We start from the raw sequence: 27,393 nt of genomic DNA, 5'->3' as shown, positions 1-27,393 counted from the left end.
TTACATAATTTTACGAGCTGTAAGTTGCCATTATTTTATTATTATTATTATTATTATTATTATTATAATTTATCGAAATATACCTATTATCGCATATTTCCTATAAGTAACTTATAAGAAAATTTTCCTTTAAAAATATTTAAAAATTCAGATAAATTACGTAAATATTGCAAGAATTTATTCTACATATGCGCGCAATCATTTAAAAAAAAATTACAGAAGCTTATTACGGAGGTCTTTGTGCTGCGAGAGATATTGTATCGCGTTGTTGCGAAAAGTTGGAGGCATGATCTGGTCCGGTATGAAATCGCGGGACGTGATTGCGAAATTGCGGTGCCGAAATGGGACAACGAAATACGGATAACGAGACGCCGCCGAAAGCGTGGCGAAGTTTGCTTTGCTTTGCGGCACGAACGAATGGGATCGGCTGGTTTAACGTGCCACCAACGTGCGGCGTGTGCCGTCTGTCATGCGCCACCGTTCTACCGAAGATAATTCCGTTTTGTACCGCCGCGGGACACGCGAATTTGCGTGAGGGCGAGAGGGAAATGTAGCGAGTACACGGGAGTACTTTTGTACAAAGGGCGGACTCGCGAGTAATAACCCGGCGACGAGTTGTCGCCGTGCCGCGGGAAAAGAAAGAGCTGGATTTGACGGGAAATGCAAGTGGAAATCTCGCGATTGTAAATCAGACACGCGTGCACGGTGGTTAAGATGGGACGTTTTACTAAGATCGAGGTCTGAACGACGTTGAGAATAATGGGCGCCTACCGAGAGAAAGAGAGAGGATAGAAAGTTTCTCCCCTTGCGTAACTCGACGAGATCGTATCGACGAGGTGGATATATCGAAGGCAAACGGAATCACATCGCGGCATACGAATTGAAACGAAAGAGAGAGAACCCGCGGCGGAATCTAAGGAAAATCGCATTGAAATTTATAATGAAAAAAAAAAAAAAAAAAAAAAAAAAAAAACAAAAAATGAAATTTAAAATGAAAAAATTTATAAGTTCCGCGAGTTAAATTTCCATACTACATTAAACTCTTCTCATTTTGATTGAAGGTATTTCATTAAAGTTTCAATATGTTTAAGAGAGTTTCATTAAAAACATTCGCCCTCGGCTTTGAGGAAGATCAAGGCACCTTTTTTAATTGGACTTTTCCGTTACTCTTTTGAAACCAGTGTACAAAAGGATGCCGGGTAAACGCTGCCGAAAGCAAAATCGTGTCGTGCGCTCGCCGAGGTTTATGTACGTTCAAGCGTGACCGCGGAGATAAGCGGGCATTTGCGACGGTGCATCGACCTGTGCCAAATCGGTATACCGATAAGAGGACCAAAAGTCGCTCGTTAACGATTAGTGGCCCCCGAGATTTATCGCCGCGGATCTCGTTTGCAACCGCAAAGCTGTTACGCCGATATATATCACATCGACAACACGACGACGACACTGTCTCGCAATGATGCCGCCGCTCGGTCACTTGGTGTCTCCTATGCAATTATGCATATGCGATTCAAGGGTGCAGCATGAGAACTATCCCACGGATAAGGGTTATCGTCACAGGGGAGATTAGAATTATAAATGGCCTGTGAAAAAATCCTACGAGCTTGTCGCCCTTTTCTGAAATTTACTACTTCCCTTAACGTTGTAAATTTTAATATACCATATTACTTGTAATTAACCAACAATCAAGGATAATATTATGTTTTATTATTTAATTATTTTTGTTTTTATTTGCAAATTATTAAATAAAATTATTAAAATTATTATTAATTATTAATTATTATTGAGAAATAAATATTAGCGTTTATTAGAGAAAGAAAAAAAACTTACGTACTAGTAGCATAAAAAATAATTTTATTTTATGTGTTCTATCAAAAGAAAATTTTAAATATTGTTTTCCTATCAATATATTGTATAAACATTAATCTAAGATAAATTTTCCTGGTAAGATCGTAATCGTTTTATCTTTAGGGAATTATAATAAATCACAAAAAAGAGATATAAATCACAAAAAAGAGATATGTTGCTATGTTCGACAGCACTTTTCACGATTTCTCGAAGTTATCGCAATATATCAATTCGGCAATACATCACGCGAAACATGTTTGCAATTCGAGTGTGGATAAGAATTATTGCTTCTGTTATGATGTACAGAAAGAGCGATAAAACAATCACTGAGCTAACGCGACGATTAAAAAGAATGTTTTATTCATTCTTGTAAATCGGAGCTGCATGAAATTATAATTTATCCCCGTCACGATCCAGTCCGACTATGATATGTTAGATTGAATAATAGATAGATTAAACTTATCTGATGATGATTTAAATCTATCTTTAATAAAAATTGAAAACTAGTTAGATTGTTGGAAATGTGATCGCAAAGATTAGAAAACAAAGGGAAGAATAGAATTCTTCGTATTTTCCTGATCATACATGAACGAGCAACAAACAGCTCGCTTGTAAAAGCTTCACGATCTTGTCAGGGAAGAAAGATGGATTTACACATGCTTCACATCGGCCAACTGACGTTTCAAGGAAACGAGCCAATTTACACAGCTGCTTAGTACTGCGTTTACGCCTCCAAATCGCCCTTCATCAGTCCCTTCCTGGTGACAAGAAAGATCCAAATAACACAGGCCATTTTTCTAAAAGTAACGTAAATCTAAGTTTGAAACACAATAGATTTACACAATTTCACAGTTAATATCGTTTATTCAATCCTTAATTTTAGAATAGTTTCGATTTTTTTACAATCAAAATTGTCGTCAAAATCAAGTTAAAATGTATACAGTTTTTAATAAAAAAAAAATGCAGAAAATTATTAAAATAATACTAAAAGTAAAATTTACTGATACTATAATAATTATTAATAAATATCGTTTTTAGTATCGTCATGAAGATGAGTTGAAGCAAGTTGAGAACACTTGAACCGTGGAAAAGAAGCAAGCTGCGAACGCAAGGTTGAACGCAGGTAAGTTGAAATTTTGGTCGGCGAAAGTTCAAAGACGTTTAGCCAAATTCAAAAACTCGTCGTGTGGATCGCGGAAGAACGGTCCGAAAGTCATTGCCCGACTTGGAATGAATCCAACAGCAAGTGAGCAACGATAATTTCTATGTAGGTTAAACCGGTGCTTTAAAAAAGACGAAAAAAGCTGCGTTCATTTGACTGCATCAGCGCCAAGACGAATTTCAGACGTTTGTTTCGCGTATTCGGGATTTATAATAATCCTGCTCGTTCTATTTTTAAACGGTGTCGGTCCTATGAGTAAATGGAGATTCATGAAAGTAACATTTGGAGAGAAAAGGCACATAAAAGAATCAGTTTCTAAGCACGTAGGTTGTGATATAAGCCAAGAACTATGCGATGAAAGAAGGAAAAAGAGAGAAAGGGAGTAGAATCGACGAAAAATGGTTTAAAATAACGTTCGAATCCGAAATACTGTCTACGTAAGATATTTTGTTTGCAAATATAATAAAACAAGATAAACAAATTTCTCTTAACATAATTTCGCATAATAGATACTAAAATTACTTAACCCAAAATATATATGTATATTAAAGTGGAAAATAGATATATTTAAAAAATTACATAAAGTTTAATTTATTTTAATGTTAATTACGCTTAATTTTGCTTCATTTACTTCCAGCATAAAGCTACAAAAACGTTTGTAGGCTGAGCCATTTAGAGTGTTTCATCATCCGCCGTATTACGCGCGCTACGCAAATTAATGTGAAAAGCTTGTAATGCACATAAACTTTTGTTACGTCGTATAACTTGCACGTTGCACCGCATTATGCGACATTATGTTGTACAAAAGGACGAGGGAAAACGCGTACCACTGCGAAAGATTTCCGTAAATATCTGTACGTGGCATTAACACTAGCATTAAAGGACGACTTAAGTGCGCTCTTGGCGAAATAACGGTTGGAGATTTTTAGCGAGGAGAGATTTAGAAAGGAAACGGGGAAACTTATCGAAAAACTTGCGACAATCCGATGAATTCGCCAAGTTTTCGCAAAAGTACGCGAAAGAGGAGTGAACGAGATAGCATTCATTTGCCTACGGACGACGGATTTGGAGGCATTCATTTCCCCGTGCCTGGATTTAACGGCGGACTCGCTCGAATTTATTTTTGTGACGAACCTTACTAGTAACCGTAGTGGAGCTACTCTACGAAAATAAAAGTTCGAAACCGAGAGAATGAAACGACGACGACGAACTCTCTGAGGGGCGCGCGGCGGTCGAATCGGGCTTATTGAAAAACTTTGCGTAAATCCGAGGTAAAACTTGGCGGAAGGCCGGACGAAAAAGGCGCCTAGGCGAATGCAAAAGTTTGTTACCGGGTATATAATTAATGTTTGCAACCATTCTATGACACTCATCATGGACCACGATCGCTGATATCGAATTAATGTTTAGCATAATGTAATGTTGTATTACAAAAATTCCAGAATACTTCACAAAAAATAATTTGCGTTAATCAATCAAATTCTTGCAATATGTAAATGAAACATTCTTTTCCTAATATTATAATAATTATAAATTTAATTGCTAATATAAATGCGTGTAATTATAGAATATACCACTTTATGCCTTATTTTCACGTGTATAATTTCTCATGCTTAACTTATATTAAGTATAGTAAGAGAATGAAACATAGAGAACATATCTTTTCGATAATCATGATAAAAATAAAAAGCGAAGATAAAAGCAACAAAACATAATAACATATGAAGAGCCTGTTAGAAAATAGTCATGGAAATAATCGACCATTGATAATGAAATCGTGGAAATACCTCTTGCCATGTACCGACCTCGTGACATGTTCGATATTCCACTTACTATTCTTATATGTATGTGCAATTCATCGTACTCGTTTCCGACATGAGAGCAAACTAGCACTGACCAATTTATTATAAGAAGCATTAAACGTAAGAGCACGAAAAACTAGAACATGTACATATGTTCGATACTGTGAAATCATCTATAGACCTAGGAATATATTAATACATAATGCTTTTTTTCAGAAAATCTATTATATTAAACAATATCATTTTATATCATCAAAATTCATGAACGAAAACGTAATACCATTTTCAAGATAAGCAAGATATCAACTACATATACAATTAAAATAATTCTACTTCTAGTTTATCCTTCTATATTTACTTAATATCATTCAAGTTGCCTGTCTTGAAAACGTACAAAATATATTACAAAATATATTAACGGAATATTCTAGGCGAGATAATCAGAAGGCCATATAAATTATGGCCAACAAACGGATATTTCTTTTCGTCCACAGAGAATATTAAGTTCCGCTAGAATGCATTCTGTCATGCTGGAATGCATTCCCGCACGACGGAATGTTTTTTTTTTTCTAAGAGGCCGAATCTCATAGACGGGGCTACCCGGTCACGTTGAACTGTGGATCATTGTTAAGCCGGAAATAGATTTCGGGCTGTTTCGTTGAAGACACCAGACTCCCCGGCGGTTCTCAACTGTAGGGTGCCGCATAGAGACACGTTCGCTAAACATAGATCGGAATCGCGATTAGGTCGCGCCGAGACGTGGTTCCAATTGCAAGAGAGCACGAACCAGGTTGGTGCGTGTAAGCTGGACGAATAAAATCCTTGGGCACCGTTTGCACGCCTGCGGCTACCGATCGTATAAGTTTCCCGACAGAAAATTACAATAAACATTACATCTCACCTGCCCGGCTCCGTGTGTTCCGAAGCGTGGATTTAATTAAACGATCGCGATCGCAGCTGCGGAAAAATCTCGATATATATTTGGACGATAAAGTTGCTCCTCCCTTCCTCTCCCCTCCACCCCTCCTCTCCACCCCTCCGTTGGAATAAGCGCTAGTTAATTTTCGTGTCCGAGATAAACGCATGTCGAGTAAGAAGTTTTCGAATTGCAATCGATAAAGATTGAAGATAGAAGTGCTCTGAATTTTTTAAAATTCCCAAGCGTGAGTAAATAGTAAAAATTTATTATCGGTTTAAATGCAAATTGGATTTACATTTTCAGAATTTTAATTCGATATTTAAATACCAAGAGAGATATCTTGAATGTTAAATTTTAAAAGCTTGCAACGAACGACGACATCTTTCCATATTCTATTTAAGGAAAAGTGATGTCTAAATTGATCAAAGAATCCATTAAGATTAAGAATGGAGAGATTCCGAGGACGCTTTGCAGATCAAATTACTTATCTTAACTTCGTCAACGAATGCTGAAAACGAAGGGCAATTCGATCGATTTTACTCGCGCAACGAGTTTCGTTGCTCACCGGCGTTTCGTACGATCGAAGGAGAAAAGCGTACGGAACGTGTAAACACTTTCTTCTCCGATAACGATCGTCGTCGAATCAGATCGCCGTGAGATGCTGCGACGTCGGCCAATTATGCAAATTATAGCGTTACCGTTAAATTGCATCCGCTGCGCGATACTAATGTCGAACTTTCCAAGCTTGGCGAAACGAGAACGCGCGCAGATTACGCGAATACGACCGGGGTCCTCGATTATTCCGTCGCTCCCGAACGATTATTCGTTTCCCTCGGCAATATAACGAACATTTTATATATTACATGGAGCAATATGTCGCGTAAAAATCACGTGGAAAACCTTTTTCTCTACTCGTCCGTTTACAACTTTAAAACAAATTTTTATGCAATTTCCTTATCCTCCTAATCCTAAGGGAATAACTAAATATCTTTTTAAGAGATACAATTTTAAGAAATACAATATAATAATTAGAAATATTTGAAAAAATTTTGTGATTCCATTTGTACCGGAAAAGATTTTAACATTTTTATACAACATGGGAAAAAATTTGGTAATCATAAATGTTACATCAAATATCGCATTTCTGATATTATAAATTTAAACGCTATAGTTGTTGTCGGTGATAAAAATTCTTTTTGGTTCAAGGATACACTTGGAAAATATTCAAGTCACTGAAATAAGAAAGAGTAACATAATGCTATAATCGAAGAGGGGAGAAACGCTTTTGCGCGCAATTGTTATGGAGAATGAACTGCGGTTGCTTCTGCCAAAAATCTCGACCACCAGTCTCACCGTCGTCGTCGCAGGAGGAAAGCACCATATTGAGAGGCTACAATTGGTCCTCTGTGCGAGGTCTCACGATTCTCTCACACAATAGAGTGCCACGATTTCCTTGTATTTTATGACACTCGCGCAGCCGTTGGCGTCGCGGAGGTTACGGTTTACGATTTAAACATCAGCGAGATTCCGGGAGAAGCTTTTCTCCGTCCGACACGGGGCGGACTCTATCTTTATTCCGACTTTATCGTTGCCGTAAAGTACATCTGTCGACACGCTTGTTTTCGATAGAGCGAGCTGCGAATACTAGAAAATTTTCCCGTGAACAAACCCGGGATTGAAAACGAACCACGGTAGAGAATAGCGACTCTAAATTTGAGTTCCGTCGCGCATGTAATCCTTCGAGTTCGATATTTTTTTATCGGTAACAATTGGAATTACAACGTTATATTTTAACACTTTATCTGATATTTCAGACTTAGAATCTTTATTTCTGTGATAAGGAAAAACGGAAAAAGAACTTGTAAAAATTTCGGTTTCATGTTAAATTTTAAAAACGGGACAACTATTAAAAGATCGTTCGATAAAAATATTGAAGAAAATATACTTTGTGTTGATACAAATCTAAATTAGGCATGTAAAAATATCAATAAGTCACAAAATTAATTGGATCTAATTTCTTTTCCTTCGTATGATTTAATACGTAACAAAAGATAATGTTTTTCTTTTGCGTCACGCTGACTAAAAGCGAAGAGAAATAAATTTTTCTCGGTTCTGCGTGATTCACCAGCCATGAACGTCGTGCTATTGCTTTTTTCAAGAATAAACAAAATTTATTTTAAGTAAAAACATTGGTAAATGCATTTATTTATATATTCAAGCAATCGCAGATTTTGAAATGTACGTATACAATCCAATTTCGTTATTAATCTCTCAAAATTTATATAAAACAAAAATTACACAAATTACATTTTTTCACATATGATGTAGATTAAAAAAATTTATATATATGAATATGATTAATTTGCCAATTGAATAAGAAATATTTCTATTTCAGAAAATCGAGTTGAAAATACTAAATATATTAAACTTATATTATCACTTAAAAATAAAGAGATAAAAGAGATAAACCTCTTTAAATCAATATGAAAATAGGCTGAGAATAACGTAGAAGTTTCGCTTCTTTGTTTTTTATTTTGTAATTGAAGCATCGAGCGATGTTGTAAATGATAAGGACTTTTAATGCCTCAGGAAATGACCGAAGAAAATAACGATTAATTATATACTTGACTTATGCAATTATTTAAATAGCCCCCCGAGCCTTTGTCATCTCGCATTTACATCTAATTGTCGTCCTAATGTAATTCCTATGATTCGCCTGTAGTAACCATGCTAGATCATCGGAAGAACCGAAGTGCGAAGTTTGCGTTGCGCTAGTTGATGCTGATTCCGTCGCTCGTGGCTGTGCCTCGTGTCAACTAGCGCATGCTTTGAGTCACCGCAAGCAGATGCGGCGTGAAGCGACGACATTGGCTCCAGATGACTCGCCTCGAAACGAGAACGTGTTCCCTGTTGTCGTAAACGCCCGTCGAGAGGCAATCGAACGTGATGGCTGGGAAACACGTCGTCGAAATCTTAAATTGCTATGCCATGACGATGTGCGTACCGATTATACGTCAGTAGTGTAATATGTATACGTATTTTGGACAAAGTTTGGACAAAATGGATTACACGCCGAACATATATTTCCCCCTAAATTTTTGAAATTTATCTTTTTAGTTAAGCCTATAGGATCAATTACTGTGTGTGTTAATATTCTGTCAACGGTAACATATATAATTATCGTTGAAGGATAAATTCATTTCCCATACCAGAATAGTCCCTGTACCGGATTAGATCACTAATCCGAGGGGAAGAGTCGAGTTAACGTGAAACGAACATATGGCGGCCGTTGGCACGTGTCACACAATTCCCGAACGAACGCTACGTTTAGAATGGTGAAAGAGGATACGAGCGGAAATGAATGAAAGTTGGGTATATAAAAGGACATTAATCACGAGGGAACACAACACGACGGTGTAATGCACTTATGCGCTTTATGGCGCTTCTCTTATAATGGCGCTTAACTTGGGCGGATCGCTAAGAATCGCTAATTTGGCTATCCTATGTATGTATGTATCGCATATTGTATAGCACTCAATAATACTTTCCCGCGTACAAAACCACGTACTGCAACGTACAACGACTGGGATTAAAGAATCGGATGTCGGGAGAAGGCGGTTCTTACCAATCGTTTTCGTCTTCTCCTTACCATTTGGTGCGTTCGACGCGCGTGTTTAGAAACGCGAAACGAGAGCCCGGTTAAAAGTGGTCTCCCTCAATAAAAGTCGAACTTACAATGGATGTCGCACAAGGGGGTAGGGAGGGGAAGGGTCTCCGATGTCGGATACGTGGCATAAATCCACTCATTCAACCGCGCTCTGCGCTGACCTTCCTAGGCTACGAAAATGGGTTAGATGTGAGTACACGCGCGCGGTTTCAGGAGAGCATTTCTGTAATCGTTGCACGTACGGAATCCTAGGTATTTCATTGGACGTGTCTTCGCGGACGTCGCTTTCCATACGTTCGCGAATTATTCCGACTCTGCCGTAGGAGATCCTTTGATCGCCAAGGTTTTAATTAAACACGCTTGGTAACGTGTAATACCTCTCGATTGTAGCGTAATAACAAAATATCAAATAACAAATAAATATTAAAATATATATATATATATATATATATATATATATATATAGAAAAATATGATTTCATTAGCGATCGTTTCGAATGACAAAACATTGCGCAATACGATTGATTTTAGATATAATTTTTTTCGAAAGAAATTTTCTCAAAACATATAAAAATTATAAAGGAGCATTCAAAATTGGGAAAATTCAACGAGGTTAACAAATCGTCATGAAATTTGATATAGACATATATATGGGTAAAATGTGAGGAAATCTAACCAAAATCAGATGGCTAAATGAGTAAACTGACCTGGTCAAAAACCAGAAAAAAGATCCGATAGGTCATATAACGGAAGTGCCCATTTGCCATTCATAAAATCTCACTTTGGCAGTAGAATAATATTACTCATGAATGGGCTTTCACAAACAATACAGCTTTGTTGGTTACATGAATAGGGAATGTATTTAGTTCATACAATTTGATAAAATGAACGATTAATGATTGGCAGAGATTTTATCCATTTTCTTCGCTTTCCAAGCCCATGAAGATTATACAGAAACGGATGTCAATAATGATACAAGGAAGAAAATCGATTATTCTATTGCCAAAGTAAAATTTTATGAATGACAAATGAACACTGCCGCCACATGACTTACCGAATCCATTTCCTGATTTTTGAGGATTCATTCACCATCCGATTTTGGTTAGATTTCTTCATATTTTGAATCCCATACTATGTTTGTGTCAAGTTTCATGACTGGTTTTGTACCACAAAATTTTCCCAATTTTGTACACTCCTTTCGCAAAGAGTATCTTCACAAATAGATATTTTATAAATTTGATCAATGAAAAATAAAAATTCAGAAATTTAATTACATTTCATTAGAGTAATTTATTTGTGAAACGGTCGATCCTTTCGATTCGTTGTCGCAATAGCGTTTCCTTATATCGTCCTAAGAAAACCTCGCGCGGATCTCACCGAGGCGGTTTACGGGCTCGATGACCGCGTAAAAAGGACCCTTAGATAAAAAGCACTGGTTCTCGGCAGACGGTTAAACCCGTTACGGATATAGCTCAAGAAAGAGAGCGCGGGGTTGGGCGGAAGATTCGTATTTTCGAAGCGGACTGCCAGCATCTGTCGGCGGCGAGCGTGGAACGAGCATTGAAACAAACGCGTAGAACCAGCATGGAACACGAGGGAGAATTATCTCAACCAAGGTGCGTACTTAGGATAACAGCGGGAAGAGACAGAAGTATAGTCAAAGAAAATAAAAAGAAACCGCGGAAGGATCTCAACGAAACAGAATGGACAACAAACAAGTTGAGCTCTGGCATTAAAAAGAGAAGGTTCTTGTATATTTCTCTTAAAGAACACGACTTCTCTGATTTTTTAGAATTAAAAAAAGAGATTTTAACCAGAAAATACATTTAACGTGAATATAAGTGCTATTTATTGGATACTTTAATAAGAAGTTTCTTTAAGCTTTGACGTATAATCATCTCCCACAGACAATTATGATTTCGTAATATATGCACGCTGTTTTCGGTTTGATGCAGATTACAGTTCGTGCCTAATCGGAAACACCCACGTGCGTTGTGAATCTAGGTCTGGTTATCCATAGAAGATCCAAGGCCGACTTGTTGATCGTCAATTATATACGAAGCCAATGCCGTTGTTGAATTCCAATAAAAGAATCACACATCGAGCAATTTAATGAGAATTGTGATTATATTTTATTTAAATTCAGATCAGTGTGCAAAGAGAATATTACTCTATGATGCTTGGAAAGAAAATATTTTGAGTAATTTAAATTTAAAAAAAAAAACACAGAACAAGAGATTGTTTTGACACACGTATGATGTTTTAATTTTAGTCGCATTAATAATAGCACAATAAACCTAGCGAAACTACATCTATTAATTATTAGAGTCCCAATCTGATTTTACATCGTCAGAAAGTTCGAAACTCAAGAGTTTCTTCATTAGCGATACTAATGTATGAAATATAAAGCCCCTGAGATTTTACAATAATTAATTTCGTTTACGTGGCATCTTTGTTAAGGAAGTCCAACCGAAGTTTAGAATCAGTTAGAAAGCTTGTGAAGTCTCCTATGAAATCTTCCTCCTATTAAACTTCTTTTGAAAATCTGTCATGTCAGAAGAAAGACGAAAATGTACAGTATTTCTTTCGATCATAAAATTATCGCGCGCGCGATGATATTGTTCGATAAAAATATTACTGCTAAAATAGTATAAAAGTAATAAAATATTCGTATTCAAACGTCATATTAAAATATCAAAAAACACATTGATTTTTTTTTTTTTACTTTCAATATTACGTTTGCATTTGAAAACATAAAAAAGATTTAGAAATGATTGTTATATAAAATAAAAAGTATTATGTAAATGATACTTTTTGAAATTCTCTCTATACTAAAATACCAATTGTTTACTACGCAATATTTCGTTATTTTAGTATTGTAAAAATCTCTTCAAAATATTCTCTATATTTTTACATTATATATTCCAAAATAGGGAAATATTTTCGAGAGACCGAAAGACGGTCGACCAGAATCGATACTCAAACTTACTTATTCTTTATTCTCTTATTCTTTATTCGTGCCAAACTGCGAGTGATGCGGATGACACGTCGACTGGTACGGTTCGCCTACACTTCGTCGTACGTATCGCTTCTGCCCACGCATGGCACGAGCCTCCTCTTCGTCGTCGTCGTCGTCGTCGTCGATCATTCTCATTGAGTTTAACGCTTTCGAGCGGCACTCGCGAAGCGCGTCCGACGTTATGTATTCTCTACGCCTCTGCTTAAATCTACACGTCGCGTGATTGAGATTTCCTACGATCGTTCTGGAAAGCGCTATCAATTATCGCGTCTCCCCTGGCACCGTAATACATCTCGTAATACATCGGATATTTTGTCTAGCGTTTCTTGCAACGTACGCGGTAATAGATCGAGATAAATTGGGCGAATAGAGACGAATGAATACGACGTTACGTATCGGCTTTAATTGAAAATATTAATAACGGACTCGTTTTTACTCTCGCAATTTCAATTTTTATCGATTGTTGGAACTGTATGCGATTTCCCAAGTGATGCGAGCGCTGGCTATCATCTTTCTCTCTCCCGCTCCCGCGCAATATTCGCAATTTTATGCGGAACGCCCCAGGTGCGCCGCAATGTACCTAATGCGCTTCTGCGTACTCTCGAGACATACATTACATGCAGATGCACCGCATCATTGCCCATCGCCTTCACGTAAGTTTTCTTGCTGCGGACGCGATGCATCGTCGTGTCACCGCGCCCACCCGCAGCAAGAAACGCTTTGTTCGCCACCATGGGTGGAGACGAAGCCGTGCTCTTCTCTATTACCGGCCGATTAAGCTATTAAGTTTGACAATAGACCAGTTTTCTGGGGAGCCAACGAGATGCAGAACCCCCGGGAAACCTAACTCCTTTCGTGTCAGGTACTTTAGAAAAAAATTCTTCGTGGACTTGGCAAATTGTCTTATTATTTGATCGTTAAAGCAGTTTCTCGAAGAAACCTGGCTAACGAAGAACAAACCTTTTGAAAGAAATGAGAAAAGTGGATAAGCGAGAATAATGCTGCAATTTGCAGATGCTGCTTTTTACATAAAGCATTTCTGGAAAACTTTTATATTCATAAACGTAGCAGAACGATTATTATTGGAATTTTCATTTCACAATAGTATATTTATCTCCTTTTCTTGCCGTTACATTAATCACCGTGTTGCGATTAACTTCTACGAAAAAAAACTAAGTTGTATGAAAACTTTGTTACATTTTTCTTTGTTACATTTTCATTCGCAAACCAATTATAATCGTTTTTTTTGTTTATGATGTTTTCTCGACGTGATTAAAGCAAAAAATACCATGTTCGATAAGCTATCTTGTACAATTTACGATATTGTATTGATTACTCGTTTTAAAGGCATCTTGATTGTCTTTCTGCCAACGACTGATACGAATGATCAGCTTTCGTATTTCGTTGTCTATCTTTTTCTCTGTCCGAACGTTTCAACAGCCAATTCTTTTTCGTGCCGTGACGCTCTCTCTTCTGTCCTTCCGGGAGCAGCCGGCAGTTCGACCGGGCGTTTTGACATCGACACAATGAAGAAGAAAGGTAAAGCAGCGAAGTTTCATTACCTTTCTCGACAGCTGCATCCCTGCCCGGTGAACACATTCAATCGAGCGACAGAATGGAGAAAAACCAGCGAATTTTCTTCGTATCCCGCAAAATAAGTCCGAGCCCCATCGACCGCGTTGCCTCGTGTATTTGCTCTCCCCAGCGATCGAAACAATATTTCATATGAATTCTTTTTTCCCAAATGATTCATGATACACCTCCCTTTGTTGCCCGTCGATACTTTATGGGGTACTTTATTCGAAAAAATAAACACGTGCAAAAAATTTAATCACAAATTTACAAAATATGAGTATCTTCTCTTCCAAAACACGAGAATTTGAAATGATACACAGCATACATGCATTTTATAATTTTAATAAAAATTAAAAAAATTAAAAGTATCGAAAGAAAGACAAAGAAATAGATTTTTGAAAATGGATTACAACATATCTGATACCTTCAACGTTACATTTATTTCAGCGCAACATAAATTTTAGTATTTATTTCACATCATTCTGCGCGACAGAATTTCAATTTCGAAAAAGGTCTTTTTAACTTTAAATTGACGCAAATATTTAATGGAATAATGTGCGAAATGAGATATCACAATAAATGAGTTTTATTACGAGATAAGCATAATCAAAGATATTTCAAGAGATATTGAAGAGTAAATATTGCTTTGTTTTCGATCGCGCTATAGAACAATTTAGACGATTTGGTTTCAATTCTAGGCAATAGCGTTCATCTACAGAACATGCAGATTGCAATTAGGATAATTAGCAACGGAAGCGTTTTGGGTATCGACGGAATTGTGCCAACGACCTATGTCACCTGCGCGCTAATGCAATCGCGATAACAATATTCATCGGGATTGCATCGCATTGACCCTGTAATCATAGAACGATTCACTAAACCAGATATGAATCTACAGGATTCTGGCAGTACCCAACGGGATGTATTATCAGAAAATAATACTAATAGAAAATTTGAAGAAAACTCCTATCAGCAGTTAAGCTCATACATTCGTAACTTCGACAAAAGTTGCGCATAATAAAATATCGATACGAACTTAAACCGATATTTTTATCATCGTCAGAATTTCAGCGTCTATTAACGATACTTTGCACATATCATGTATCTTTAAAATATTATATTGCATTTATTTCACATATTAAAAATGTTCAATCAAACTACTGACAAAGATGAACTAAATTTTCTCATGTATAAACAAAATGTTTCGATGAACCATGACTTTTGAACGGATGGTAAATTCGCAATAGCACGGACGTCAATAGTCAAAAATATAACATTACACTCGTGACATGTAATGCGGAATGCGCATTAAATCACCAGCAGGTACAATTTATTTTCAAACATTTATCGCGCTGTGCAATATATCGAGCGAATTATTTATCGGGTATAATACGATCGAAAATGGTAAATGAATTCCTACCGGACTGCATACGCGAGCTTCGCACAAACCCGCAAACTGTTATTACTCCATCAACCCGTACCGCCTCTACCCAAATGCACCCAGCGTGCGCGAATGATGAATTTGGCATATTTACGACCGTTTAATTGCCATTGAAATTACATATACGCCAGCGAATCGATTATTAATGGCGGAAGAGGCATCTAATGAGCATGCTGCGGAAATAGAATTTTTGAATGTGCTTTAATTTTCGACTAATGAATCGACATACCTTGTACGAGATGACTCATCGTCAAAGCCGCTTACATACTTGGGCGATCCGGTTAGGTAACACACGTATGTAATGCGATTAATCTCTATCAAAAGGAATATTTCAAAACGCGGAATCTCATGTAGCTAATAATGATGAAAACTGCCCCTCGGATAGAAACGGAATATAACGGACGGGGTATAACGGTTAGCATGAACAAATATGCCACCAAGAGCGAACGTCAATTACGATGTTGAATTAATTACAATGTGCTTACAACTTTGACTTAAAAAACAAAAAAAAAACTACTTCGTTTACGAGTCATTTCGTATTTATAGCATAAGCAACGACATGCCGTATATATCGCGTTCGCGCTCTCTGCGTTATAACGGGCTGGTCCGTTAACGCTGCGCTTTACAGTTAGCCGGTCGTGCGAATTGTGCATTTATAGTTCCGGCAAATGAACGTCTACTCCCAGAAAAGGCGACGTATAACGAGCAAGAATATTTGCGTGCTTGCGCATTTCGCGAGCGGCAGTTACGAGAGCGAGAAAATTCATTTTTAACGTTCCTCTAATAAACTTTTAATCGCGCGCGCGCGCAGACGCAGACGCACACCGCGGTGCAACGCGGTCTCGTCTTCTTCAGTACATGGCCATTATAGTGACATAAAGCTAACGCAATTGCGAAATAATGACGTCGGGTGCGGTGCTGTCCCGTGCGTTGAAGCGGGGCCGCGGATCCAGGTCGCATCGGATAATGAACGAAGGTAAAAATCTCACGCTGAAACGCTCGGGCGAGGTGCGGAAACGAATACATTACGCTTTTGCAATAAAGTCTTTATAGATCGACCGACGTTGTTATTGGCTGACTAATACGCCATCGATTTTATTGCAAAGTGGGTAAATGGGACGACGTTGAGAATTTAACGAGCAACTCCGGTGCACCGTCGACCGGCAGTTCTCGATCGGACTACCTACTTGAACGAAGCTATACCATCTGACAAAGCTGATATCCGCGAGCGTAATCGATCCGGCGTATCTTCGATTTTTCCCCCTCGTACAAACGAGGTGCTTCACCTCGTGCGTCATTCCGTCCGACTGTGCGAATTTTCCGATCGATTTCTCCCTGGGGCCGACATCCGCGCGAGACTGGAAAATCTCTCCCGCTCCTCACTCTTTTTTTCTGTCCCTCGTCAAACGGGTACGACGACAGAGAGAGTGAAAATATTAATTATATGCCTTTCCGATTGCTTCCACTCGATGAAACCACACGAGAATAATTAATTTCTTTCGCTCGCGCGCGAGCCAAAGAAATTACGTGGGATGTCCGTGGGTCGATATACGCGATTGGGAACGGAATGCGAAATTCATTATGTTATGAATTATTACTAGACTCGAGAAGAAGTTCATCTTCATAATGGTTTAAATTCGGATACGATATTGAAATGAGCAACCATGACGAAATACTGAATAATGCATTAATTTTTTTCATACTAGCATTTTTCTCAATTAAGCTCCATTATAAAACTGTATGTCAATAGTTGTATTCATGCAAAAAATATCAGAGAAGATTGTAAATTTATAAGAATTTATATTATGTGGAAAAATAATTTGTTTATTTAAATTACTTTATTTTTTTAAATTATTTGTAAAAACAACTTTATTATCTTTCGACAATTTTTCTTGCTGATAAATTATTTCAGTTATTAATAATTATTGATAATATTAGCAAAATATTTCGCTCTGTACATTCACGTTTTACAGATTTCAGATTAAACTGACATATCCATAAATACATATATTTACCAATATCGAAAAATATGTTACTCTTTAAATTCAAATACAAAATTCTGTTATTCTGCGTTCCAGTATTATCGTGTTATTAAAATCGTTCAAATAAAATGTTATCCAATCAATTTTTAATGCAAAAGTTCGCGAAGTTACAAAAGCGTATAGCAACAAATATTTGTGAAAAAGTAAATTGGTATTCCTTTAAATATTGTGTAGAAAATTTTTTAAAATATTTTATCACACGCGGTACAATCAATCAACAATGAATTTGATATACGAAAAAAGTAATTTTCTAAAAACAAACATTTTCTGAATATATATACACATAAAGAAGACATGTAGATTTTATGACAAATTTTTACATAAAAGTGAAAGAGATATAATAAACCTGTCATTGAGCTTTCGTTCAATATACAACTCGATCTGAAATTCGTCGAGTGGCAGTGAGAGCTTTCACGATAAGTGATTTATAGGACGATGTCGATACTTCATGCATAAATTATAATAGAAATATGGTTACATTTTCTTCGCGCAACAAAACATCTTCGCGAACAAGGTGCAATTTATCGTCGGTTCGCTTTTAAATAGAGCGACGAATGAACGGAAGTCATCGTCAATCGACCTTCTGGATGCCACTCGCCATTACGAGCTTAATGAATAACACGACCCGAAGGAGCACTCTCAGCTAAGTCGGCATCGTCGAGAGGGTCGCATTAATCATCGATTAACAGCGATCCATTCGTTCCGAGTGTGCAATGATGTTCGGCTCGATGGTGACTCAACTGGCGATGATTCGCACTCTTGGATCGGGACCGGAAATGCAGAGCCTTTCAGACATCAACGTGTGCGGATTCCTATTCTGAATATCATACTATGGAAAACTCCGTCGAAGGTTACGAAACCAAAATGATAAAATTTTTAAAAAGAAATAAAAGATGCAGAAAAAAAAATATATACACATTTTTTATTAAAGTATTATTACATATACGATTTGCTATTGTGGCACTTCTGTTAAAATGTTTCGAGACGTAAGAGGTATGATTTCAGAAAACTTATAATTCGATAAGAATCTTGATTACAGTAATTTAAAATGGAAGGATATATGGCAGCGCATGTGTGCTGAAAGAGTTGAGAATGCCGTAAGAAATCATCGAATGGCGAAAGAGAGTCGCGATAGATAAGATCCGCAACTTTCAGCACGCTGAAGTACCGAGTCGCAGCTTCAAGGTTTTTTTGCCAGTATCCTCATGGCTTGTCGAGAGTTCCGAGAAGAACGAGAAAATAACGAGCGCGACTCGGACGCTAAATAAAGTCAATATTTCGTTATAATTTTATTTCCTAAGAGAGATTTGAGAATATTTCTAATTTAGCCGAAGGAGCGAACAGCTAAGTACAATGTGCACAAGACCGTCTTGTGGAAGAATCGTTTAAAGGGTTTAAGGCAGCATTCCGTTACTTGATAACCGCTTGTCAAAAATGATCGCGGCGGAGGAACGCGGAATCTCCTAGAATTACGAATTGAGAAAGAGAAGTGATATACTATGCACGGAAAGAGGGTTTAGCCTCCGCGAGGGAAAGGGGGAGGGGGATATGCGCGTATCGCCGACATAAAGTTTATACGTCTCTATTCCGTCTCCACTGCGAGTGCGATTAACCATTTTCCCACCACGTTACATATCGCCTGGGCACTCTGACATTACTCATTTGCAGCTGGCGGCTTTTTCATGCAGCTGCGAGCATAGCGCTTGTACGAAAGCTCGGCAGATTTAACTATCTCGGAGATTTGTGCTGATGATATACGTTCGTATAATTACATTATAATGTTAGCTCTTTATGCTTCTTTTTCTCCTCTCCTTTATCTCCTTCTTTCTTTTCAATATCGAATATCGCGCGAGAGAAATTGTGTTACTTTTATACGTTGCGGATACGAAGAAATATGGAGGAGGATTTCGCGATGCGATCGATTTAAGACAAACGGAATCTAAATCCGACCATTTTTGGGGATCCGGCGCGCGCTCGCCCTCACGCGTGACCGGAAAGAATAAATAAATCGTAATGTAAAATCCCTATAAATCTTACGCACGGCCCTGCGCCGCCATCGCATTTACATTCAACATACACCCATAAATTTTTATCGACTGCATTGACGAACTGGTGGATCCCCCACCTCCGAGTCCAACAATGGACATAAATTCCGAAAGGCGTCCTTTGTCAGGGTGCTTTCATTTCTCGCTTGAGACCTCCTTTTTACACGCGGGGAATATTATTTATACTCACGTCGAACTGCGAAACCGATCGCGACAATTCATCATTTAATAACTCTCTATAACAATCGGACAGGAATCCTCGGGTTAAAATTTAATTTAAACCTTAATCAATACAAATGTCCTGTTCATCCGAAAAAACGACTCGCGATTCAGAATTAGGAAAATGATAAATCTGCACTAACGCTAACTCGTTTGTCGATATGACGAATTCAAACTAATGAGCGGAATTTGTACTTAAAGTTATTAACTGTGATTTTTCTATTTAAAAAGACGCTCTTTTATTGAAATATTATGAACGAAAGCTATTTTATATTTAATAAAAATTACGTAAGCGCCAAGACGATAGTTGCAATTGTTGTCTCACTTACAATGAATAAGTCATTACGAGTACACGTGCCGATTTACGTAATTACACTCACGCCTTGGAAAGGTCGTCGATACAAAGAAACTTGTGATTCATTGCGTCCTTCTCACCGTAAGCGCGGTGACTGTCACGCTGTAATTCTTGCAACGAAATTTACTACAAGACATTATTTTCTAAGGAATGTGAATAGAATGAGTTTACGATCGTTGTTTCCTCTATTTGTTTCTTTATATTCTATTTCCTGTCACAATAATGAGCATGTTATAATAATATGAGCATATTATTTTGAAAGGTATGCTACAATTGCTATACAATTGCGACACGAATAATGGAAAATAATTCGAAAACAAAATCATACGAAATAATGTTAAAAAAATCCGAATAGTATATATAAACAATAATGTAAGTAAAATATTCATAATTTTACATAATGCTAATTTTAGAAACATGTAGCTTTTAATACGTCGTTTCATATCATTTTATGTCATATCATTTTCTCGATAAGCAGTCAAACTAATATATCAATTTTCGGGATTACATATATAAAATTGCTTTCTTTTTTGCGCACGAACCTTTGAACGTCGATCGTTAATGAATATTATGAGTATTTGCACAATATTTATATTTATATAATTAACGATGAAATATGAAATAAAAATTATTCTCTGTTGGAAAATCTATCTCATATATTATGAATAAAATCACGAAGCGTTAGATTTTATATTTCAAACTTTACACATATTAATAAAAAACGATAAAAGAATCGAAAAAAATTGTAAAAGTTGCAAAAATTAATATCAAAATAAAGAACGAGATTATGCAGATTATTAACTGCATGTACACTGTACTGTGTAAAAATTAATTTGATATTTAAATATACTGCAAACTTTGTTTCACATATTAAAGATGTATGCATAAAATTTTCGTGAAAATGCTCAAATGTCTCGATAGAATTTAAGCTTCATTTGCAAAATGGAATAGCAGTGCAAAAAAGCAGAAAATATAAAACACGTATAATGTAAATAGTTCGACATTTAAACGCGATTAACGAAGGGATATGCTCTTGGCAACGCGACATTGCAACGTGCAAAGGTATCCTGTTTTCGTGATAAGAATTCCTCGAAAAAACAATGTGGATCGTTTAGCGCAAATGATGGTCACATGTGCTCTAAACAAAATCACAAGACAATGACGTTGCTAGTTGCGTGGCCATAAAAATGCAATGCATGTCGTTATGCGACATGAATAAAACCAAACTCATCGATCGATGTATCATACAAGGATCGCGCGATGATCCGTTGATCAAGAAAAGAAATTTCTTTGCTTAAAATTAAAACATTGAAATTAAAAACTGAACGAATATTACATGGAAAAAACAGCTTTACTATATTTGAAATAACTAAAAAAAATTTAGATAGCTATTGATTTGAAAATAATTTTGTTTAGTTACTAGTAAATAATTGTGCAAGATAAATTCAAATTATTATAGTATTAAAAATTGTATGTTGTCACATTTCAACGTGCATAATAATTTTAATGCTCAAACAAAATTATTTTCAAATTTGTAGCCAAATTTTTAGATATTTAAATAAAATCATTCTTTCTGTGTAACTCTCGCTCTCTTTTGCTCTCACACATCATTGCATAATTTGATCTTGAAGAATACACATATGCAATTTGCTTCTCAAATATATATTTAACTGACGCTTGCATTAATTTTACTAATCTCTCAATCCTCAACTATCTATTTATATTCACAAGCAAAATGTGAGAAATAAAAATCTAGGAATTAACAAGAAAATTGGAACAATAAATTTTATTTAAACATACACACACACTTATAACGCGCGATTATCGAAGAATTAAAATTTCATGTTGTATCGAGGATGTAAATCGCGAATAAAACGCGGAAAAATGAAGCATTGCATGATTAAGCGACGTAAATAATGTACGTGATCGCTGCTGCATGAATTCACTCGCGAATCCTTTCAAATTCAAAACAAAGACGTTACATTACGACACGTGTAAGAATAAATAGTATCAATATTTTTTCGCGCGTATTTAACATTGGAAAACGCATATGATAAAGCAGGAAAATATAACGATCCATAAAACAATGAAGCGTAACAGAGCCAATCTCGAATGACCTTGAAACTGTGCACCAAAAAGTACAAGGCGAATCAATTCTCTTCCTGACGTCAGTTTCAATATGGTACTCTCGTACAGTTTCTTTATCGACTCCAGTATCTACTCCGACGCTTATAAAATCGAATTAAACGACATATGATACACGAACATGATGTATGAGTAAACAACCGTAAGGTACAATTGCCGACACGAGAGATCAGCTGAGGTGTCATCGCGAGAAAAAGCTACGCATAATGAAAGCTACGCATCGTAATATGTAACGACAAAAACGAATTATGACGCGTGACTCACCTTGACTGTCGGCATAAGTGACAGGGATGATGATCGTCAGCAACGTCAGAAGGATCAGCAATCCGCACCTCGCTGTCGCACCACCTCCGCCTCCGCCTCCGCCTCCGCCTCCGCCTCCGCCGTCGCCGCCGCCACCGCCGCTGCCGTCGCCGCCGCTACCACCACAGCTGTCGACGGCGACGACGCGTCGCGGATCGGCGCGCCGGGAATCGCGCGCCATGTTCTTGAGACTCAATTCCGCTGACAGACTGCCTGAACGCGTCAACCGCGACTCACGCTAACGTCATGGCAACACGATGCCTCTCGTGACACGACACACGCTCGTTGCACGTTGGCTGTCTCGCGTCTGTCGTTCGCGCGCACACACACCACACTCACGTTACCGACCACCTAGCCCGACTGACGCCGAACTACGAACGCGCAGACCGTTGCGACACCTCTGAAGTCGGCCGACCGCCCCTTTCCCCCACTATGGCGACGTAGAGTCGCGGCGCGGCGGGAACGGCCGAGCGCGCACGATCGCGAGCGCGCCGAGACGCACGAGATTCAAACGGCGAATTCGATAATATTATTTTTATTCCTATGAAAAAGTGATTTAGTTTGTTCATTTTTGTGATATTCAGATTAAAAGTCTGGTTTTAAGAAATTTAATTTTTAAAAGTTATTGTTTATTTTCTATAAAATATTGCTTACTTTTATTTCACACACAATTATGTTAAATCGTAAATCGTAAATATTATTATGAAAAGAAATAAAACAATGATAAATGTTGTACTAATTAGTAAAAATGTATTATGTTTGTATATTTTTCTGTATGAAAAACATATAATAATTATAATCGATTATATAATCGATAAGAAATATTTTAAGCGCGATAATACATTTCATATGTCAAAATTTATTACAAAAGATTTACTTATTATTTTTATATTATTCGGATTTAAAAATATTAAAAGAATTTAAAAAAGTGTTGAAACGTTGGTAACGGTAGATGATTTCAACGTAAGTATCGATCAAACTTTATTGGTAGATGGTTTCGTTTGAGTTTACAATTGTGGCAGGTGGCAAATTCCTAAATTAATTAGAGGAACCTCGTGATTTTTTCGTTTGCCTTTTACAATGGATAGTGTGCGAAAAGAATTGACAAAAAGAATCATAAGCGAATGTAAAGTGAAAGAGATATCAGTAACCAAGGACTTGGCTTCGTTTCTGGTAATTTAATAACCGACGAAGTATTATTAAAACGCAAAAATTCTAAAAAATTTTAAATGTTCACAATGTTCTCAAAAACTTTCAGCTTTCTTTATATCAATTAAATCCAGCGTATCGAATAAAAGAAAACGACGAGGGAAGTAATATGAAAGTGGTTCAAGTCATAACAGAGAGGCTGTGCGATCAGAACAAACCTAGTCTTGCAACTTTGAAAAATCAGTTGTACTTCGCTAAGCATTATCATGACAGAGGTAAAAATAAGCTTAATTAAAATTTCTTCCAAATATATAAATTATTATTTATACGAATTTAAATTTCGTTCAGATGAAATTGTCAAAAAGCATCGGTTACGGTTGCATCAAAAAACCGGACCTCTGGTCGCCGAAATTTGTGAAACTAACAAATTGGAGACTGGGAAGGATACGGAGAAATTGTATCAAAAAATATTAGTAGTGATAACACTTCTGAGTGGTCTGGGAAGTCCTACAATCTCATCAATTTTGAGGTAATCATTAAACGAAATGACATTTAATTTTCCATCTCATATTTCCATCTTCTTGATTGTAGAAAATTTATTTTGTACAGATATTGTTGCAAATAAAAACAATATTTTCATCAGATTAAAATTTGTCCTTATCACAAACTATATAGAAAATGAAAAATTTAATAATAGTCATATCAAAATGTATTGTATATATTTATCTAATGTAAAATTTAATATATGTTATATAAAAATGTATTTTCTATAGGGAAGTTTCAGTGGCGTTGCAGAGCGTTTTCCAAGCTTCCGAACTAGCTCACTATATAACTTTGCCAAAACGAGAGAAAAAGGAGCAATTGATGGAGTTAATGTGTCTAGTTGCCGGAATTCGTTTATTTAACAGAGACTGTCAACGTGGTGGCGAGGGAATTGATGATTGTAAGAATAATTTGTCAGAATAATTTTTAATCTGGCCGAAAGTTTGGCCTAAAATAATTTTAAATAGAAACATTAAATATTGTGAAGGATATAACTACATAAATGCTTCTTGTGTTACAAGAGTTATTGAGATGATAATTTTTTTCAGTACCGAGCATCTTACAAGAAGCGATAACGAAAACTCGTAATTCTATCCTCGAGTTGTTAGAACCTCTAATGGCCAAGATATATAAGTTTACGGCCATCGTGGAAAATGCAATCACGATTGACTCAGCTTCAAAAATTGTATGTTGCGGCTCGAAAGAAGCGGAATCCGACGCAGGAGAAAAGATCGAGTGGGCTATCGAAATGTTAACGGCTAGTCGTCAGCAAGAGATCTATATCAGGTTCCTCTCGAAGAAAGAGAAATGATACTTAAATGATCGACAATCGACGCGATTTCTAATACGATTTTATCGTAGAAAGTTGCTGAGTGATGTGAAGCGTAGCGAGAACGCGGTGAAGAACTTGATGGAACGTCTTCAAGCACGATTCTTTAAACTGCATGACACTGTTCGATATAGAACGGCTATTCCAACTACTCAAGTCTACGTAAATATAATTGTCATTATCACTTAAAAAGATAAATCGTAGTCTCATTAACGTCTCATATGATTATTCTGATAGCATTTATCATGTTCAAAAATTAAAAATTGTAGAACATTTGATTTCAGTTAAATGAAATCTATTTTCATCTAAATTTGTTATTATTTCTCCGTATGGAAGAGATATTCATTTATTAAAATTCTTTTATTAACAGAATTTTGTGAAAAATATAATATTTTTCTGAAATGCAAGAAATAGCAATTAAATATTTATTAAAATCAAATTTTTAGAATTCTCCATTTTCCGCTATAATACAATTATGTTTTAATATATGTCTTTGTCTATCTATAATCATGTTTTAATATGTCCTCTATCTATCAGCCGCAATTTATTGATCTGGCGGATATATGGATGAGTTTACAAGATGAAGTGATCATTTTGAGTAGCATTAATAATTTCCTGTGGGAATTACAAAGTTTGAGTAATAAGGTATTAATGATTTCACCTACTATCGATCTATTCATATCTTCGGAAATATCTGAAATGACTTAAATTATACAGGCTGTGAATACTTACGATCAAACAAAATTAGAAGATATAGTAGAGAATATAGACATTTTAACCGATGCTGAGAGATTGGAACGTTCCATGGGCAATTTAATAAGTATTGAAAGTTCTTGAAATTATGATAAATGTTAAATATAAACAATATTTGCTCGTCCATTTTATTTTAATCATCTTTATATACACTGTACTTTTCCATTTTTATAGCAGAATGTGGAGAATGCCTGATATATTATCCAAATGTTACCAAAGACTTCGAGAAGATTAATTTAGAGGTAACCGCAATAAAATATTTAATATTTCTATAATTCTAAGCAACTTAAAAAATTATACGAAAAATATATCAGTTTCTAGGATTTTGTGCATGGACATTTGCAACGGGTAAAGGAGCTCTAATACCAGGAAATCCAAACAACGGTGTAGCAAAATGGCGAGCAAAATATTATGCTTTTAAATCACCCGAATCAGCTGCTAAGTTTGGAGAAAATCCCGACAGGTACATTTGTATCATAAATGAAAACAATTCAGAAATTTTTCAAAATCTTTTTTTAGATATGTTTATGAAGCACTCAATTTTGTTCGCAATCATCCAGAATATATTCATTTATTCCAATTACATGAAGAAATTGAAGCCATGCAAAATCAAGAAGAGTGAGTCAACTATAATCATAATTATCATCTCAGTTACTTCTTTAAGTGAGAAAGATAAAAAAATTTGTTTTTCAAGATTAACGGAAAAGGGATTGCGGTTGAAAATTCGTCATGATCAGAAGGTTCAAACGGACGTTCATATACTTCCACCTTATATTGATAAAGATTATACCTCCAGTATCTGGGAGCTGAAACGAAGAGCATTACGCTTAGTAAGTCAATCATTTATTGATTATAAAAGAATTGAATGGTAAGATTTTATAAATCCGAGGAATCAAAAATCTAAATTCTCTACAGACTTTCAATATTTTAATACATCATTATCTATACAGTTCTAATGTACCGACATCTACTTCTACCAATGTATATTAATTTTAATATCGATTTAATTTATTCTTTATTTTCTCTCTTTTAATTTTGAGAACTAAAAAAATATAAAAAGTAAATTAAACCGAGATTAAAATTAGTTTACATGATAAAAACAAACGAGACAATTAAAAATATGTAGAAAATATATATCTATTATGCAATATTGCGCATAATTCTCTTTTCAATTCTATGAATCAAAAATGCTTTTTGAATTTATCTCTCAGGCAAACATAAGTCGGTGCGCTACGCGTAGCACACAAACGTTCAACTCGCACTTTCGATATGGTATTTACGTGCAAGCAGCTCCGCCTCAGGATAAGGAAGTTCAAACAAAAAGAGATAACTATACAAATACAAAGAAACTCAAGACATTCATGTTTGGGTTACGAGGTAGACGGGATGATAACCAGCATGTTATATCATTCTTAGATGAGCTTGAACATTCATAAAATTTAAATCACCTAAGACACTCAAGTAAATATTGTATACAAACAAATAAACATTACATTATATGAGATGGAATAAATAAAAAGTAGCCATATTAACAGTTATATACTTACATCGTAAATAATCGATCATGTACATGAATA

General features: G+C 36.2%; 2 protein-coding genes across 4 annotated transcripts in view; one reads left to right on the top strand and one right to left on the bottom strand.

The window, feature by feature from the left end:
- Nucleotides 1-22,907, bottom strand: part of Meltrin (disintegrin and metalloproteinase domain-containing protein meltrin) — an 82,015-nt gene extending 59,108 nt beyond the window's left edge. For 2 of the 3 annotated variants that reach the window (XM_025219670.2, XM_089081161.1), the window contains exon 1: nucleotides 22,504-22,907. In XM_025219670.2, the coding sequence (XP_025075455.2) occupies nucleotides 22,504-22,723 (220 nt within the window). In that variant the 5' untranslated portion in view covers nucleotides 22,724-22,907. The remainder of the gene's footprint in view (nucleotides 1-22,503) is intronic. The other variant, XM_089081155.1, reaches the window with a different exon arrangement.
- Nucleotides 22,908-23,072: 165 nt separating this feature from the next.
- Nucleotides 23,073-27,328, top strand: LOC105432469 (cilia- and flagella-associated protein 206). The gene is made up of 13 exons (XM_011647293.3): nucleotides 23,073-23,715; nucleotides 23,801-23,966; nucleotides 24,040-24,220; nucleotides 24,465-24,634; nucleotides 24,783-25,020; nucleotides 25,096-25,225; nucleotides 25,601-25,708; nucleotides 25,781-25,883; nucleotides 25,991-26,058; nucleotides 26,131-26,279; nucleotides 26,336-26,434; nucleotides 26,511-26,646; nucleotides 27,028-27,328. The coding sequence occupies exons 1-13, from the start codon at nucleotides 23,623-23,625 to the stop codon at nucleotides 27,250-27,252; spliced, it is 1,866 nt and encodes a 621-aa protein (XP_011645595.2). The 5' UTR covers nucleotides 23,073-23,622; the 3' UTR covers nucleotides 27,253-27,328.
- Nucleotides 27,329-27,393: the final 65 nt, after the last annotated feature.

Source organism: Pogonomyrmex barbatus, unplaced genomic scaffold, assembly GCF_055798465.1.
Source record: "Pogonomyrmex barbatus isolate J1 unplaced genomic scaffold, ASM5579846v1 scaffold1, whole genome shotgun sequence".
Classification (NCBI taxonomy): Eukaryota; Metazoa; Arthropoda; class Insecta; order Hymenoptera; family Formicidae; genus Pogonomyrmex; species Pogonomyrmex barbatus.
Note: the sequence above shows the minus strand (reverse complement) of the source record. Positions and strands in the feature narration are given on the sequence as shown.

Bases quoted from the DNA above. Each gene is read 5' to 3' on its own strand.
- LOC105432469 (XM_011647293.3), top strand. From the start codon at position 23,623: ATGGATAGTGTGCGAAAAGAATTGACAAAAAGAATCATAAGCGAATGT. The intron at 23,716-23,800 runs GTAATTTAATAA...AAAAACTTTCAG, and splicing joins AGGACTTGGCTTCGTTTCTG to CTTTCTTTATATCAATTAAA. The intron at 25,884-25,990 runs GTATTGAAAGTT...CCATTTTTATAG, and splicing joins TTCCATGGGCAATTTAATAA to CAGAATGTGGAGAATGCCTG.